Source organism: Cyrtonyx montezumae, unplaced genomic scaffold (assembly GCF_038088225.1).
Source record: "Cyrtonyx montezumae isolate F1298 unplaced genomic scaffold, pur_monq_1.0 scaffold_17, whole genome shotgun sequence".
Taxonomy (NCBI): Eukaryota; Metazoa; Chordata; class Aves; order Galliformes; family Odontophoridae; genus Cyrtonyx; species Cyrtonyx montezumae.
This window is the reverse complement of record NW_027071903.1, coordinates 23,376,128-23,393,184: the sequence shown is the minus strand read 5'-3', so window position 1 is coordinate 23,393,184 and position 17,057 is coordinate 23,376,128. Positions and strand designations below refer to the sequence as shown.

The window sequence follows — 17,057 nt, the reverse complement described above, 5'->3', positions numbered from 1 at the left end:
GGTGTGTACCGGAGAGGCCTCCCCTGAGCCCCAGCTCCATTCTTCCAAGCCCAGAAGATGGCCGGGTGCCACGCGCTACCCGCTCGGCTCTCTTCTCCAAGCCCCGTCCCCAGGCTGCACCGAAATCCCGGCAGCAGAGGGACCGCGGCGTGTCCCAAGGGCACGTTCCTCACGAGCCCCGCGGGCCCGGTGACTTTGCCGGGCTGCACCCCTCGCCGGGCTCTCGGTCGCCCTCACGGCACGGTCGCCGGGCACCCTCCTCGCCGGCCCGGCCCGCCCCGCCGGGGCAGCCGCTGCGCAGCCCGGCCCCTGCGGCCGCCCGCGGTGTGTGCGCGGGGGCGGAGCGGCGCCGCCGGCCAGAGGGATCCGCAGTCAGCGCCAGCGCGGCGGCCCGCGGGGATGCTGCGCTACAGCTCGGGGCTCACGGTCACCGCCACCACCCCCAGGAGGACGGCCGGCGACGGCGGCCGCGCCCGGCGGAAGGTGCGCGGGGCAGCGGTGGGGGGGAACGGCGGGGATGTCCCGCGGGCCGCGCCGTGGGGCGGTGTGACCCCTCTCGTTCAGTTTGCCGGAGGAGCGCGTTTGGGCTTGCTTATTTTCGGTGTTTTCAGGTGAAGCTTGCGGTGTGTGAAAACATCTCTCTGAGCCTCTGTAGTAGGTCTGTGGTAGGTGCTGGGAAAGGCAGAGCTTTCGGGGTGCCCTGCAGGGCTTTTGTTAGTGCTACTTCCTGGCTGCTCTCCTGGAAACCCGTGAGGAAGCTGTGCTGTGGTGGACTTTTTCCTGATACATACAATGGAGAACTTCCCCTGAGACTCTTTCCCCATAATGGTTGACATGGCAGTGGTCATTTCTTTTGAAGTACAGATGTAGAAGTATGATTTACTGACCTTTTTAACTTCTTAATTTTCATTGATAAACCGTGATATATTTACGCTCGGGAAAATGTGTCTTAAAAGTTGTTAGAACTCTGGCAGGTATGACAGCAACGTTTACACAGCCACCCTGCTTCAGAGAGCCCTTATGCTCTGCTGTAGCCACAGTGTTATCACTGGAGGGGCATGTTTTATGTGAAGGAATAAATCAACACAATCAAATGCTAAGCTCACATGTACAGAGAAGTGCACTTTGTGTGATCTTGAGAAATGCTGAAATATTTAGGGATAGGTTGGGCGCTCCAAACTTTGAGCTTATCAGTTGCAATGAAACCAGTGAAGGACATCAAATTAACACAAGCTGTACATGGTAACAAGCAACTTGTGCTCTCTCACAGAAAAGAAGTTCTTGCCATTCATGTGATAATTTTGGTAATGATAATCCTTAATTTTGGTCTAGGAAATACAAAATTCTGGATTCATAATAAACTGAAACTGTCATTTATGTTGAAAAAATTGAGTGATTAGAAATCATACTTCTTACGTGCAGTACAAAATCTACTCTGCTCCCACTGAGTTTTCCTGTCTTAGTATTTCTTTAAAAAGTTAAAGATGGGAGAGTTTTGTGTTTGGGTGTTAATTTTCTTATTTTTATCCTCACAAAGTACTTGCCGCAATCAGTGTAAAATGAGCTTATGAAATAAATTCTCCAAAGTAAATGAGCAGGATCTAGTTCCCAAATAAAATGTGGGAAGCTGCTCTTCCTTTTGTAGCAAAATATGAGTCTTTTACTGTGAGTTGTCAGAAGAGATGAGGAAGACTGTTAGATTAACTGCAGAGTAAATGAAAGATGTGTGCCACATTCCTGTGTGCCTGTTGTCATGGGAAAAGTGCCCTTTAATTGCAGTGGTGTGGGGAATCTCGTAACAGATTTCATAAACAAAGAAGACTAGCCAGATAAATGACCAAAGAAAGTACTTTCTTTGCTTGTTAAGGGGGGACTGAAATTAAAACCTGCTTCATTTTTGCTCTCACCTTCAGGACTCTGAAACTAACATCTGATCTTAAGCAAAGAGCAATGTTTGGCCATTGAGCAGTTTGGATAGCAGATTGTTACTCAACATATTATCTCAAAGTGTTAAATTGTGAGGAATTGGAAAGATCAGCAAAATTTGATTCTGTTTTTGTTAACTCCAAGGTTCATTTGAATTTAGATAAATACCGAACCACATCTTCCCTGTGAAGTACTGTAAAAGTCTTAGGTTGAGACAGGTTGCTGGTGGACAGCTTATATTTTTATACTGCTATGCTAGTAACCTTGGTTATTCTATCAAAGCCTTGATCATTATTTTAATGCTAGCACTGCAGTTATTTCAGTACTTAGCTACAATCAATCCCTTACTGGACGTTTCTTGTTTTTAGAAAGGAGAATTAAGAGTCTGAAGAACATTACTCAAACTGAATCTGTCATCTGTTTTTGTCTTAAGTTGCACCCTAGTGATTTGAGTAGGATGGTAAACATGAATGTGGATTGTGGATCTGGGCCATGAATTCTTAACATTTTTAACTAACCTAGATTGCCTTTTTTCTTAACTACTGTATTGCAGTAGCTCTCAGTTATGCTGTCCCTCTAGACTCTTAGTAATTTGTTTGGTAGAAGAGTGTGTTTTCACCTGTCAATTTCCATTGCAGTCAGCAAACTTTTCAGTCTGGTGTTGTGGGGGGGTGAACCTATCAGCTTTTGTTTTCCTGTCAGCATAGTCATTCTACAGATGATGTCAGATGAGCTCTGGAAATACTGCTTGTGGGTTGTTGGTGTCAAAGCCAGGAGAGAGTATAAAATGTTGGCGTAGTGATGCTTACGTACATTGTTGGCTTGTCAGAGCTACAGTTGCTGTAAACCAAACTAAAATCTGATAGCCTGGGAAACTTGATACCTGCACACCTATTTCTTTTTAAAAGTTATTCTCATAAAGTCTCTGTTTTGGTGACATAAAAGTGTGGTGGAAGCCGTGTCTGTCCCTCTGTTTTTCATCACTTGTTCTTACTGTCAGCCACCAACTGAAGGAAATACAATTACAGTCTTTTCCCTACTTGTGGAACTCTCCATCTTTCTCCCCATCATTCTCCATTTGTAGGGTTTATCCCTACAAAACCCAATTGTTTCTGGAAATTACTTCTTCATCCTCAGCTGCCCATTATTCTGCCGCTGTTTGGCAGAGACTCTTCCTCCTATGATTTCATTTTCATTTTAGGGCATCACTGCAGCCATGTTTTGCTGTTGGAAGAGGGCTGGCTGTGCTTTCTGTGTGAGCCTGCTCATTCATGTGATCCAGTAAGCTTGCCGACAAATGGTGGGGAGAGCTGTTTCTTTAGGAAGCACTACATAACAAAAACAATATAGATGCCGTATCAATAGCTGCTTCTGAAGGTTAAGGGGAAAGTGGGGGCCTGTTGTTTATCCTTTCTAATCTCTGTAGAGTTTGTGAATTTCAACATATCAGCATGTAGTTCTGAAACTTAGGTAGTGTGTGACTTCCTGTGGTCCAGGAATAATAGGAGCCAATGGCTACGTTATACATTTCTGCTGTTAACCCAAAGATACAGAATTGCAATTGTTATAAACAGTGGTAAGAGTACAGCCTGTATGAGGTTGTCCCAGCAAGGAATTCAGAGCTGGGTGGTACTTTACCTCTGTGATACAAGCGTCCCTGGGCGTGACTTCAGTGCTGGAATTGTCAAATGACTGCTCATGCCACCCTCTGAATGGCATTTATGTGCAGCAGGCTGCAAAGTGAAGCAGTACATCTTCATTTTTTTTGTCAGAAATACTGTTGAAAATATGATCGTGATTTCAGGTGTTTCAATAGTTATGATTTAACTTGGAAACAAGGAAGTGAAAAATGTGATTTACCAAGGTAATTGAGAAGACAGTGTAAAAAGAATAAATAATAAAAAGGCAAGAAAAATTAGGTTAGCAACCTTTTGTACGGCGTTCTTAGTCTCAGCAAATTGCTGTTATTGATTTGTATTTCTGAGCTAGTTGTTACAACTTGCCTGCCTTCCTTTTGGGTTTCTGTGACTTCCTTCCTAGTAACCTTGTAACACGTGCATTGCTGTGTTGTGACAGGCAGTCATGATTCACTAGCTGGTGTACGCATACAGGGATAATTACTTATTTACAGTCACTGCACCATGAACCTGTAAATGTGTTGGCTATAAGCAGTCCTTTGCTGACTGAACAGCAAACCATTTGCCAGCTTCGGAAAAACTTACACGTGTAACTCCATTTCTCCTGACATTGAGTTGCCGGTCAGTATGCATTTCTATTTCTTTGAGATATTTGTCATGTTTTCTCATAAGAATCTTTTCATTCCTTTTAACTATACTTTCTTTCATTTGAAACCCCTGTAAGAAAAAGTCGGCCTCAGCTGTCACTTCCTGCACAGCACAAACTCAGTTCTATTTCCGATTTACAGGTCTGGTCTTTGTTTGACTACATGGATGAATGCCAGTATCTCTTTTCCTTTTTGTTGTAAACACACTTGTTTTAGAGGAAAGAGCCTTGCTAAGCCAATGAGAAGAAAGAACAGGGGGAAGTAGAAATTAAAAAGGTGATAAAGCCTAGTATTTATTACTTTATGAATCAATGAGCTCTAACACCAAGGAACTTGTTACTAATATATCTTGATAACTTGCATGCAGGAAGGACTGATAGTTTCTGCAGCGTAAGGGAAGAGTCTTGTTCTCAGAAGAATACAAATAGCACTCAATCAGTGTCTGAAGCCAATGTGCAGGGACTCATCATTTTTAAACCTGTTTCATCGTTTCATAATTTTCTAGGAAATATTAAAGTATAAACCGCTTCTGTGCTGAGCTTTCTTTCTTCTATCACTTTCTCTGTGGCTTCTTGTTCTCAAGCTGATACCATATGGCTGAATGATGAAATAACAGTGAAGAGCTCAATTCACAGAAAGTAACCTCCACAGATGTATCTAAAGAGTAGGTTGTAATTCAGCTAGATCTTGTTATGGACTTTTTTTTCCCCTTTGTATAATACAAATATGGGTCACACATTCTATGTAAACATTATCTCAGGACATTTTTCTAGAAGTCCTTGCAGACCTGAAGACCTAAAAGAAGATGGAAGGAAGCAGAAAGTAGCATAATTTTTTAGTACAGTTGATGTTATACCAGTGTGGATTGGTCAACTTGATGGGATTTAAAGAAAGCAGAGAGAATTAGAATCTTTGTTTTAGAGATTCTGAATGGTGGTGCTGTGAGGAGATTGTGTTTTGAAGAGCCTTGAAAGTGAAGGGAAGACTTATTTGATATGAGAATCTGAAGAACTGGATGATGAAATGGTGAAATTCATGGTCTATGAGAAGTACTTTGCTGCTATGCTCTGAATGCCTGCAAGCAGAACATGGTTGCTGTTTTTGAAGCAGAAGGAAATGGTATAATAATAAAGACATGTACTGTGATCTTGGGCAAGAGTAATTGGAAAGCTGTACTTCAGGGAACAAGTACACATTCAAGGCCTTTGTCATGATTCCATACCATATCCTTATCTCTAAATGAGAAATTTGAATTTAAAAGCTGGACTAATCAGTAGACACAAATTTGGTTGAATATTTGCAGTTGGAGAGCTGGCTTTATGGCCAGGTGAAGGCTGGACATGAGTGGTGTCCTCCAGAGGTTTGTCTTGGGACTAGTGCTGTTTAGTACATTCATCAACAACACGAACAGTGGGATCCAGTGCACCCTCAGCAGGCTTGTGGATGACACCAGGCTGAGTGGTGCAGTTGACAGAATAGAAGGAAGAGATGCCATCCAGAGGGGTCTGGTCAGGCTTGAAAGGTCGGTCCATGTGAACCTAGTGAGATTCAACAAAGCCAAGTGCAAGGTGCTGCACTTGGGTCAGGGCAACAGAATGGGAGAAGAACTTAGTGAGAGAAGTTCTGTGGAGGATGACTTGGGATTCGTGGTGTAAGAAAAGCTGGACACAAGCCAGCTGTGTGCACTTGCAGCCCGGAAGGCCAACTGTATCCCAGGCTGCTTCAAAAGGGGACTGACCAGCAGAGAGGGCATTGATTATCTTTCTCCACTACGCTCTTGTGAGGCCCCGTCTGGAGTACTGCGTTCAGGCCTGAGGCTCCCAGTATGAGAAAGATGTGGAGCTGTTAGAGTGGGAGGGCCACCAAAGTGAGGGCTGAAGGGCTGGAGCACCTGTCCAGTGTAGAAAGGTGGGGGGAGTTGGGCTTGTTTAGCTTGGAGAAGGGGAGGCTTGGGGGAGACCTCCTTGTGACTTTGCAGTACTTGAAGGGAGCTTATGAACAGGAGGAGTACCAAATTTTTTTCATGTCCAGACAGTGATAGGATAAAGGGGAATGGTTTTAAAAATAAAAGAGGGGGAAATTTAGGTTAAATGTTAGGATTAAGTTCCTAGTACTGTTGTGGCAGTGAAACATAACTAACCATGAAAGAAGTGCTTTAGACATTTTGAAGAACAGCTTAGAGTCATTTTTTCACCAGATAGCTGAAGTTTCACAGGAAGATGCTGTGAAGTGTTGAATTTAGACTAAAAAAATTCCCATTACATCATTTGCTCTGCTTAGGACTTAGGATTGTTTTCTACAAAAATGTCTCATGTATACAGCTAAGACTAACGTTTGTAACCAAATTTCTCATATGAGATATGATGCTTTAAAAATATTGTTACAGCAAAGATCTCAGCCAAAAGCAAGGCCAGCAGTGATGAAAGATGAAAAGGGATCAGACTCCCTGGCCTGTTTCTTAAATTTTCTGTGAAAAATTCTGAATTCTGAACTTAGCTTTCACAAGTAGTTTTGTATATAACATTTCAGTAGTATTTCTGTTTGAATTTAGAGGAATTTCTGTACTGAGATACGCCTGGATCAAATACTGAACAAAAAAGGGACATTCACTCCAGAATATACTTTGTGTTTCTAAATAATCCCTTTTGAAGATTAAAAGTGTGCCAAATCTGCAAACAAAGCTGAGAAACTAGGAAATTATGTTCATTGTTCTGATATCTGAGCTCTCAATGTCATTTGTGAGTACATAAGAACATGCTGTTAATTGAAAAGGTTTGTTTTGCTATTTAAGGTATGTAATTACGGAATGCCCTTGAATTATTTCTTGCCAGCTAAAAAACCCTCTAGCCTTTTACTAATAGCTTGCTTTTTTGTCAGCTGATTGGAAGAAGGTAGAAAATCATAAAAGAAAACTTGAATGTTGGCATGGTTCATTTTGCAAAGCAAATTATTAAAACTAATTTTTGTAACTCTTAGATCTAAAAGCAGTCTTTTGTTTTCCTTTCAGATGAATGTTTGCAGACTACGTTTAACAGTACCACCTGATGAAGTCTCACAGCCTGAACAGGGAGCAAAAGAACCAGAAAGAAACAAACATGTAAGTTTTAGCAATTGTAGGTAAATGCTGTACAAACAGGGGGTAAATACTGACAGCCTTGGAAGCTCATTTTGGTTGTTTTGGTAATTGGACCATCTTGGAAGACTGAAGAACATTTGGACATTGAGCAAGTCAGCTGTGAACTTTGAGCCTGGGCTCAGGTGTTAGGAACAGCAAAGATGCATACAAAATAGAGGGAAAGTAATAAACAGCACAGAGATTGACAGTCATGTGTGACTGAAGTATTTTTGTTACTTGATTATTTAATATTTATATGCTGGACTGCTATAAGCAGCAGTGTCTTGCAGTAAGCAAAGTTTTGATCCTCACCTGAACAGGGAAATTTTATATTTCATATAGGTTTAACATTGTGCAAGAAATGAACCTTTACTGTGTATGTGAGCTGGATTGCCTGAGACTTGAACATTTAGAATGTAATAATTCATCGTGTACAGGAAGTGTTTACTTGCAGCAATCAAAGTACTTTCAGCCACCACTTAGAATTCTGTCAGCTTGTGTCTGATTTCAGGAATCCCTAGTGTAGCTTAAACGTATGGGCCATTGCCCTACGTGTAATATAAGTTTGCTTTAGAGGAGGATACTTACTGACTCACGGCTTAACTCATTTGACTGTGCTGAGTAGTGTAATAATGAGAAAGAAGTGTCAGTGATTAGGGCTTGTGGAATTCTTGGTCACTTCCTCATGTGACATTTCTTTTGTCTGCAGGACGCTGTATTTAATGAGAGGGATATTGTATGCTTTTAGAAAGTGTATATAAAATCATCAGAACTGGGCTCTAATTATTCAGTGTTTTAGCAATTAAAAAAAACCCCAAACAACACAGAGTAATTGTGTCATTTACTTGTGTTTTACTTTTTTGGTGTAATTAAAAAAAAAAGTAGACTGAACATGAAGCAACTACAAAAAAAAATCACTGAACATGAACTGTTTTTCCCTCATGCCTCTAAAAGAAGACAGGAATTTATTATCTGTAGATTTTTATTGACTATGTACTATATTGGTTTGTACATTTGAATTAGTTACACAGTAACTCATAGTGCACACAAGATTCTTGACTGGTGTACTCAGATAGTTTTATCTTACTGTAAGCTTCAAAAAACGGAACCAAAACAAAAGCAACAAAAAAAAAAAACCCACACCAAATAATCCTTCTGAGAGCAGTGATTGGGTATCTCTGCTGATCCACCCATGTTCAGCTCACTCAGTGTTAATGAAATTCCTTACGTCATGTTTCGAGTAAGAAATTTTACAAATGTTAGATAATTTTCACATAGTCCTATAAGAACTATATTCTGGAGACAATGCTAATAGAGAGAAATTAGAGAAGAGCTCAGCTTTCTGCCTTACACTTTGCAATTTGATGTCAAAACACACAGCTTCACCAAGAATCAAATGCAAGAGCCAGACTTGGAAGTTAGAGTTCTGTGCTCTCTTTAATACTGGGTGCAAAGAAAAAACATTTGGAAAAATATTTTTAATATTTAAGAATCACAACTCTTAACTTACAGAAATTAACTGCAAGGGTAACCAGAGGTGTGTGCAGTGTGTGCTGAAGTACTCAAGCAGGTCGGGTGATCTAAGCTTGGCTGCTGAGCTCTCTCCTCTTTGGGCAGACAAGCGGTGAGGGAGGAGAGCATAGACGTTGCTGTGTCAGAGGGAATGCCAGAGAACTATAAATACACTGTGGCGTGACATTTAGTTGTAATCATCTCTTTCTAATCTTTCATTAGAAGGAGGTGATTTTGAGCCGCCCTAATGTGACACTGTGATTGCTTGCTGTTAATTTCTTAATTTTCTGTATCTTCTGGAACTGAATACTATCAGAAGGTGTAGCAGTTGCAAAATGAGCTGTGCAGGAGCTCTTGCCAGCGCTGAACCTCCCAGCACCTTGCTTTGGAGCTCACTGTCAGTACAGAACTGATTCTTTATCGGTTAAGTCAGTAGTTGTTAACTTAGCTTTTTTCATTGCAGACCAGGTTTAGCAGAAAATACATTATGTAAATAATAATGTAATATATTCTGTAAATAAATAAGTCAATTCATTAAATCTTTATCAGTGCTTTATGTTTCTAGATTGATTAATTTAATGCCATTCTGATATGAAATAAAAATGATCCAGTGTGAAAAATAGAACGAAGTGCCAGAGTTGGATAGTTTTGTTGTGACAAAATTACTGCAGGCATTAAGGGCAGGAGGATGGCCTCTGCCTGTCTTTTGTAAAAGTCGCTACCCTGTTAGATACAGATTTCAAAAACTGAAGGGAAAGAGAACTTGTGCTATGGGTTTCAGGCTGCACGTCTGTATTCCTGCTTAGTCTGTGATGCCTTGAAAGAAACGTGAGAAGTGAAGTCACAAGTACAAGTTGGTTGGCTGATTTAATTTTATTGGCAAAAAGCTAACTATCTGTATTGTTAGCACTTCAGGCTGGGAGTGCCTGGAACTATCATAATTTTGTTCCATTTCTCCTGTTAGTGATAGGCAATAGATGAAAGTAGTATGAGGCTGTTTACTTCACCATGAAGTACAAAGGATTATTGTGCTGGTCAGATCATATGCAGTATCTGTGTGTTCTGAAGCCTGCCTTGTCCTGCATAACAAAATGCTACTAAACAATAGTATTGTCTCTGTTTGGGCTTGGGCTTATTTTTATCCATCGGTCAGTTCCTTTCTTCACTTTCATGGCTAAATTTGGAAGTGTCATTGGAAGCTGCAACTAGATATTTGAGGGCAGAATATTGAGATATATGCATCAAATTTTTTTTCTTTTTTTTTTTTACTTTGAGAACATGGACAAGAGGGTGAAAATGAGATAATGCTTTATAAATTTGTCCTTCTTTACTGTTTTTGTAGCTTTCAACAGGGTTTGAATAGCATTTTATCTTAACCTTTAACTGATTCTTTGGCTTCGTATATCCTCTATAATTTACATTTTTTAATTAATCACATCCTAGAGTTGAAATCCTTATTGCTTCCTGAGCAGAAATACAAAAGCAGAGTAAACGTTTTTCCCCTAGCAAAAACAGGCTGTAAGGAAGCCAGAAGGGGAATTTTCTCCAGTGCATGGTGCAGAGAATCAAGAGAAACTTGTGTCAGGCCTGGATCAAGGAATATGAGCGCAGTGAATATGAGGCTGTTGTGCACTTTGAATCTGGGACAGTGCCTATTTTCTCTGCTGATCTCTGGCTACCAGCCCACTCCCACCAGGATGGCAGGAGTTTAGACTTAAATGTGGTTCACCTTCTACAGGTGGCTGATATTACTGTTTCTCATCTTCTCCAGCACTGATTCTGTTTTTTTGTGTGCTATTTAAGCAACTCATTATCAAAACTAGCACTAAATGAAGACCACAGAAATCATTCCACTGACCTCTGGTAACTAATGTATTTGCCTTATCTTAGTGTATGAACAATGGTGTTACGGAAACAGTTTTATTTGATTAGATGTGGCACCTAAATTCTATGATATTTCAAAGAGCTTGAAAGTGGGAATGTGCTAAGTGATGCTTCTTATTCAGTGTCATGAGTTTAAGAACACCTGTGTCTATCTGTTAGCATATTTTCCACATTTTAATATTTGTGATGTACAAAACGTCCCTAAATGGAATGTGATTTTCATAGACTATAGGGGAATATGAAGAAATATGGCTGCCTTTGCAAGAGCAGATAATTGTGAACTGAAATTCTGAAATTAGCGAACTCAATATTATAAATTTGACATTTTTCTGGACAGGAAATATGCAATTTAGGTAACAATGTGAATGTTTTATTTATTTATTTATTTTTAATAAATAGAGTACAAAAGATGACTGGCTATTTCAGAATTCTCTGAAATGTGGCAATTGAGGAAAAGATGAAGCCTCACTTAACTGATTTGATTGTAGATTAAAAGAAGAGCTGTTAGATAGTGCTGGTAAACAGATGATCACAATACAGCAGAATTTCAGGGCCATATGTCTACTAATTCTGAAACTGCTAATCATTATGTCAAATGCTCCTTTTCCATAAAATAAGATACCTCTGTTGCTACCAAACTTTTGAAAAATATTTATCAAACTTTCATTTAAAAAATTGATAGAAATGGATTCAGAAGTAACTCATTCCATAGTGTTATTTACATAATGCTGATAAACCACGGGCAGTGTGAAAAGCAGCTCACAATTCACATTTAAATATGAGTTTGTTTTTATGCTGGCTTCAGGTGTTGCTTGTGCTACTTAATTGGACAGATATAAACAGGATGATGGCAATTATTAAGACTTTTGCAACCTTGGGGTGTCAGCTCCTGGATTAAATATTTATTAATTAAGTAAACAGTCTGCTTTTCTTTAGGTTATGTTGTGTGATCACACCAACTGCAACATGACTGTTGCTACAACTTAGACAAAGCATGTTCCTGGAAGCTGCCTTAATGTACATCAACATGATGTGTTGTTGTGGTTAACTTGAGTTGTCATATAACTGACAATAGCCGCAAAGAAATATTCAGGAGTTTCTTGAGCTTAGTCAGCCTTTTCATAGAATGGGTTTTAAGAAAATTTTGCAGCAACGAATTGCTCCTGGAAAATATATTGTTCTAGATCTGCAAGTGCACAGGCAGTTGAGGAGTGAAAAAAATTCTCTAGATTTGGCTGATAGTTTGATCTTAAAAGCAATCGTTGACTAATCTAAAGAAACCTCCCAGCTTCACCTACTCTTCTGGTTAATTTTACAGTATTTACTTATTCTGTTATCATCACTGAGATGATTCAGAATGGAGAGGGGTGAGAACCTTGTCAGAAAATTGAATTATGAGAGTGGATATATATGGGAGACAGGAACACAGTGAGAAGGAAAAGCAATATCCTATATTGTAAGTAGCACATGGCAGAACTGGAACTCCCAACAGATGATGGAGATTCTTTTAATCTTCTGAAAAAGAAGTGACAAAGAAATCTTGGGAGGCTTGTGCAAATATAGACAGACAATTGTGTATCGTCATTGCCGTAGAAGTGTGACCAGTCTGGCTTTGTGCATACTTATAGTTATCATTATGTGCCTGTTATCATGTAAATTTAAATTTGTTCATCTGTGAAATATTTAAGTGTCATTGGTGATTGATTCTCTTCCTGCAAACCTAGTGGTCTGAATCTATCTGCCTGTGCTAGAGGGGGAAAAGTCTTCTAAAGCATTCCTTAGAAATGTGTTTGTAATATTCTAAAAATAAGGAACTTGATCATAATCTTCATACAGAATTCTGCAAACAGAACTTTAAACAATTCTGCTAATGTTTCAGAGGCACAAAGAATCTTGGTAGTTGCTAGTATTCAGCTGTTCAACTCATAAAATATGAATTAGAGTGCGTAAAGGTTATGGATTTATGAATTCAATGTCTGTGGCCTTAGTAACGTCTAAACAATCAAAGTGATTGTTCATCTTGTTATCTGGAAGATGGAAGCTTGTATTTATCCCCTTCATCCAGACGCGGGGGAGGAGCTGATATGAAACAACCAGAGCAGCTATACAACCCTGGAAGTAAACAGATACAAAAGTTTTGAGTCATATCCCCATCTAGTTCCTGTATTTATTCTCAAACAATCAGATGTAGGATTTTTGTCTGTATGCATGTAAAGAGAAGAGAAAAACAAGCAAACCATAATTATATAACTTTGGGTTATCAGGATACAAAGCCTTGCATGTAGTGTTTTCAACATGTAAAATAATATCTGGTATAGATAGGGCTAGTTGACCAGTATTTTCCTATAAGGGATATTTGGTGGTTTTCATTTTAAATGGTTACATCCAGCTTTGTTCTTTGCCTGAAACTGTCTTTATTGGGAGTCTACTCCAGGATTGTTCCCCTCCCAGTCCTGAGTGCACACAGAGCTTCAGTGAAATGATTAAGCCAGTAATGATTCAGTAAAAGCATTTCAGCGTTGAGAAAATTAGTCAGTGCCATGCAAGAGTTATTTTTTTTTCCTCGTTTTAAAAGCTAGAGTGTGGAGATCTGTCTGAGCTAGTTGTTCAAATTTTTTGTAATCAGAAATATAAATTAGTATTTGTGGAGTCTGATTCACTTCAGATAATTGCTGCGGGGGTATATTGCTCTGGGTTTATCAGAAGGGAGGCCAGGTGAGTAGTCAGTGTGGGTGGCTACATCTGACCTTGCAGATATTTATATACTGAGGGAAATGATTCCTACTGTTAGCATGAATAATTTTCTTACAAGGCACACTGACAAGATGATAAGTGGAGACTGTTGCAAAGAGCACCTTAAAATAGTACAGAAGTTTATTACAAAAATCTTTCTACAGATTTCTGCAGATCACTAAAGTATCAAACATAAACGCTTTGAAGCTGCCACTTTAATTTCTTATCAAGACCTGTGCTTGAAGTTCTTGACGTTCTGTCCTCCTATAGTAGTTCCTAACACTGAAACACTCACATGATGTTTCATAGCATCACTTTGTCTCTTATAACATCAGTTCTACACATTTTGTAATATAATTACAGACTGAAAGGGATGTTTGATTGTTTTGGAGGAGTTTAGCCTAAAATGCAAACTAAACTTATAGTTTGTTTATCTACAGGGTAAAATATCACTATCTGAACTCTCCTTAAGAGCTTTGAATTTTGTTTTAATTTTCTTCTGAGAACTGTCTAAATATTTAGATTAAACTTGTGAATTCTGATGTTTTGCGCAGTATGGACTTTGCAGGGGGCAGAAGGAAGGAGTTTTTGTGTTTGCAAGAATTTAAAAGGAAACTGTAAGAGCAAACAGTCCTCTGGAAGAATGCGGAGAATAACCATATAAGCCAGAGGAACTTTCTCTCTCATATGTCTCTCTCCTTGCAGTAATCCCATCTGTTGCTCTTGGCTGTACACATACCATTTCCCCTAAAGCTAGTGAAAAATGACATCTGTACTGATTATAAACTGATCATTGATCATCTCAAAATATGAAGGTTGACAATTTGGCCCCCAAACACTTGGGATCTATTATTCATAGGTACTTGTGTGCTTTCACTGTTGTTGCTTGTCCTTTGTTACTGTACTTATTTGATTTTTAAATTATTCTAGAACTGGCTTGAAAATAAATTATGATGTGTTTTTAAGGAGCTCTACCACGTACCAAATGGCATGTCTCCAGGGAAGCTCTCTCATGGAATGGTGTATGGCGTTGTGCACCGGACTGACAACAACCATAAGAGAGAAATGGTGGTCTATGGCTGGTCAGCTGATCAGCTGAAAGAAGAGATGAATTACATTAAAGAAGTGAGTTATGCTTTCACCTTCAGAATTTGTTGGATATCCCTTCCGTATATTTCCATAGAGCTGTGAGCATGTGTGAGATGACTAATGTCACACCAAATAACCCCAGATTTGAATAGAGAACCCACTCTGAAGTTGATGGTATGTCTTGTTATTTCTTGAGTAGAAAAAAACGTAGGTATCTAGAAGCTACGTGGTTGAAGCTCACATCCTTGGAGCCAGGTGATACTCCATAATGCTTAGTGACTGGGGGGCGGGGGGGGGAGGATAGAGCTGGACGAGCTGCCCAACAGCCATTGAGGTTCCCATCCTGAAGCCTTCATAATGTCAAATGTTATATAGGGTGAACTTTGTAAACAATCACCTGAAAGGCTGAACTCTCTCTTATCTTCTGCTTCCCCCTCCTCCATCATAGTTTTGAAAAGGCTCCTGAATTAGGTGATATAGTAAAATCACTTGGGTATGTTTTGGGGCAGCCTTAAAATAGCCTAATAAGATGACTTTGTCCTAATTTCTTTGTGCATGCTCATTTAGCATAACAGGCAGAAACTCTTCGAATTTCTGATGCTGCTCATTTTTGTGCTTGAGACTCACCATCTCTTTTCCTGTCAGACCTTGTCTCTCAGGCTTTAGCAGTAACCTACTAGTTAGCCCAGAGTGAATAATTTGACCTCTTTCCATCTTCCTTTGCCACCCAGGAAGCTATTGGTCAATGATTATCATCTTACAGTGATTCAAGTGCAGGAGAACTGTGTTGATATAAAAGGGAGGAACACTGAGTCAAGCCAGCAGTCTAAGAGACTGTAATTATATGTGCTCTTAGCATCTGCCTGGTCTCCAGCTATCAGCACTTGTTTTTCTCCTATATTACTCACAGATTTCAGGCTCCCAGTGTTTAACACTCTCCAGTACCTGTACTTGCCATTTAGGGTATGTTGCTACTGCTATGCAGGCAAGGAACGTGAGCTGCTTCTGGTGCCCTTTGCCTGTCTGTGTAGTTTATCTGAAGTGGTGTCAGGGAATGGATAAATTGGCACACAGCACACAGCAGCTCCTTAGGCTGTGCTGCTTCTGGAACGTGATACAGGCTGCTCGAACTGGGACCATCTCCCTGCACTTTTCTGTTCACTGTTGGGTTGTAGTACAGTGGGAAATGTCAGGCCAGACTGATAGCATGTCTTGCACTGGGTTCCAGGTACCTGTTATTTCAGAAAAAAATGGGTAAGACCTGTGAAGAGGTGTAGGCTGTGATCAGCTATGCTAGTTGTGAACTTTGGCCTGTCAGATAAGTTTCATCTTTAAAAGCAGAGCCCTCAGCTTGTGCCACGTATATGCTGACTTAGCCCAGAAATGGAAGACTGTGTTCTGAACTGCTGATGCTTTTTTTTCCTGTACTGAAGTCAAACTTGCACCGTGCAAGTGTGTATGTGGGCAGGTGCATATGTATGGGTAGAGACAGGGCGAGGAGTGCTTCCTTCAGAAGTGCAGGAGTCAGCTTCTTTCCATGTTTCTCATCCTAAAGGACACGTGCAGTCTGCAGTAGGCTTGTGCCCATGCCTTGTGTAGGTTTGGTGGGCAGCATTCTCTTTCTGGGACTGCATATACTGCAGAGCTCCCAGAAACTTCCCCTTTCTAGTGCTTTTCCCTTGTTTCTTCCCAAGCCCCACTTCAGCTATGCAGATGCAAGGTAAGCTGACTGCCCTAGATGATCTTCAACCAGCGTGTGTTCAGTTGAGGGGAGGGGAAGAAGAATTTGAACTATGTAGCCGGAAGATAAACTATAGGCAAGCATTTAACAAGTGATTACAATGTGTGCTCTTGAGAAAATTGGTTCTTTGCATGTTTCTCAATGGCATGCAAACCCAAGCTGGCTTCTAACATACTTATTTTTTTTTCCTTTTTCCTTTATTTTTATTTATTTATTTATTTATTTATTTATTTATTAGAAAGGCAAAGTATAGTTTACATCCATAGCTTTTTAATAAAATCAGTTTGGGTACTCCGTTCTTCAGATTTGAAATTACATTGTAAATATATGCTAATATATTGTTTAGCTCAATATGGGCCTAAAAGTCCAGATTCAGTGAAGCTAAAGGGCTTATTTTCAAAGGACACTCTGTGAAAACTTAATTAAACACTTCAATAGAATTAATGTATACTAAATCCATACATATATGCTTTTTTTAGAAAGAACACATATGTTCAAGTTAATTTTAATTCTGTTAGTAAACAAAATAGGTTAGTTTTCTAGATAATTTAATTGAAATTTGTTATTTATATTGTCTAAGTGTGCAGAGAATTTAAAATTACTCAGATTTTTGTTTAGATCATCCCTATGAGGACAGCTCTTAAGACTTAACTTGTCTTAAGAGTAAACTGTTGGTAGAAGTTTCATTAATAATGGGCAGTTCTAAAGGTAACAATAAAGAATGCAGAAACACAATACCGTGTCCCGATATAAACAGTGTCATCAGTAAGTCT

General features: G+C 39.7%; 1 protein-coding gene across 4 annotated transcripts in view; it reads left to right on the top strand.

Moving 5' to 3' along the window:
• Window positions 1-365: 365 nt before the first annotated feature.
• The window catches only part of MYZAP (myocardial zonula adherens protein), a 40,733-nt gene continuing 24,041 nt past the window's right edge, over window positions 366-17,057 (top strand). For 3 of the 4 annotated variants that reach the window (XM_065733809.1, XM_065733807.1, XM_065733810.1), the window contains exons 1-3: window positions 366-483; window positions 7,218-7,307; window positions 14,421-14,579. In XM_065733809.1, coding sequence (XP_065589881.1) covers window positions 400-483; window positions 7,218-7,307; window positions 14,421-14,579 — 333 coding nt within the window. In that variant the 5' untranslated portion in view covers window positions 366-399. Of the gene's footprint in view, window positions 484-584; window positions 624-7,217; window positions 7,308-14,420; window positions 14,580-17,057 lie in introns of those variants that run through there. The other variant, XM_065733808.1, reaches the window with a different exon arrangement.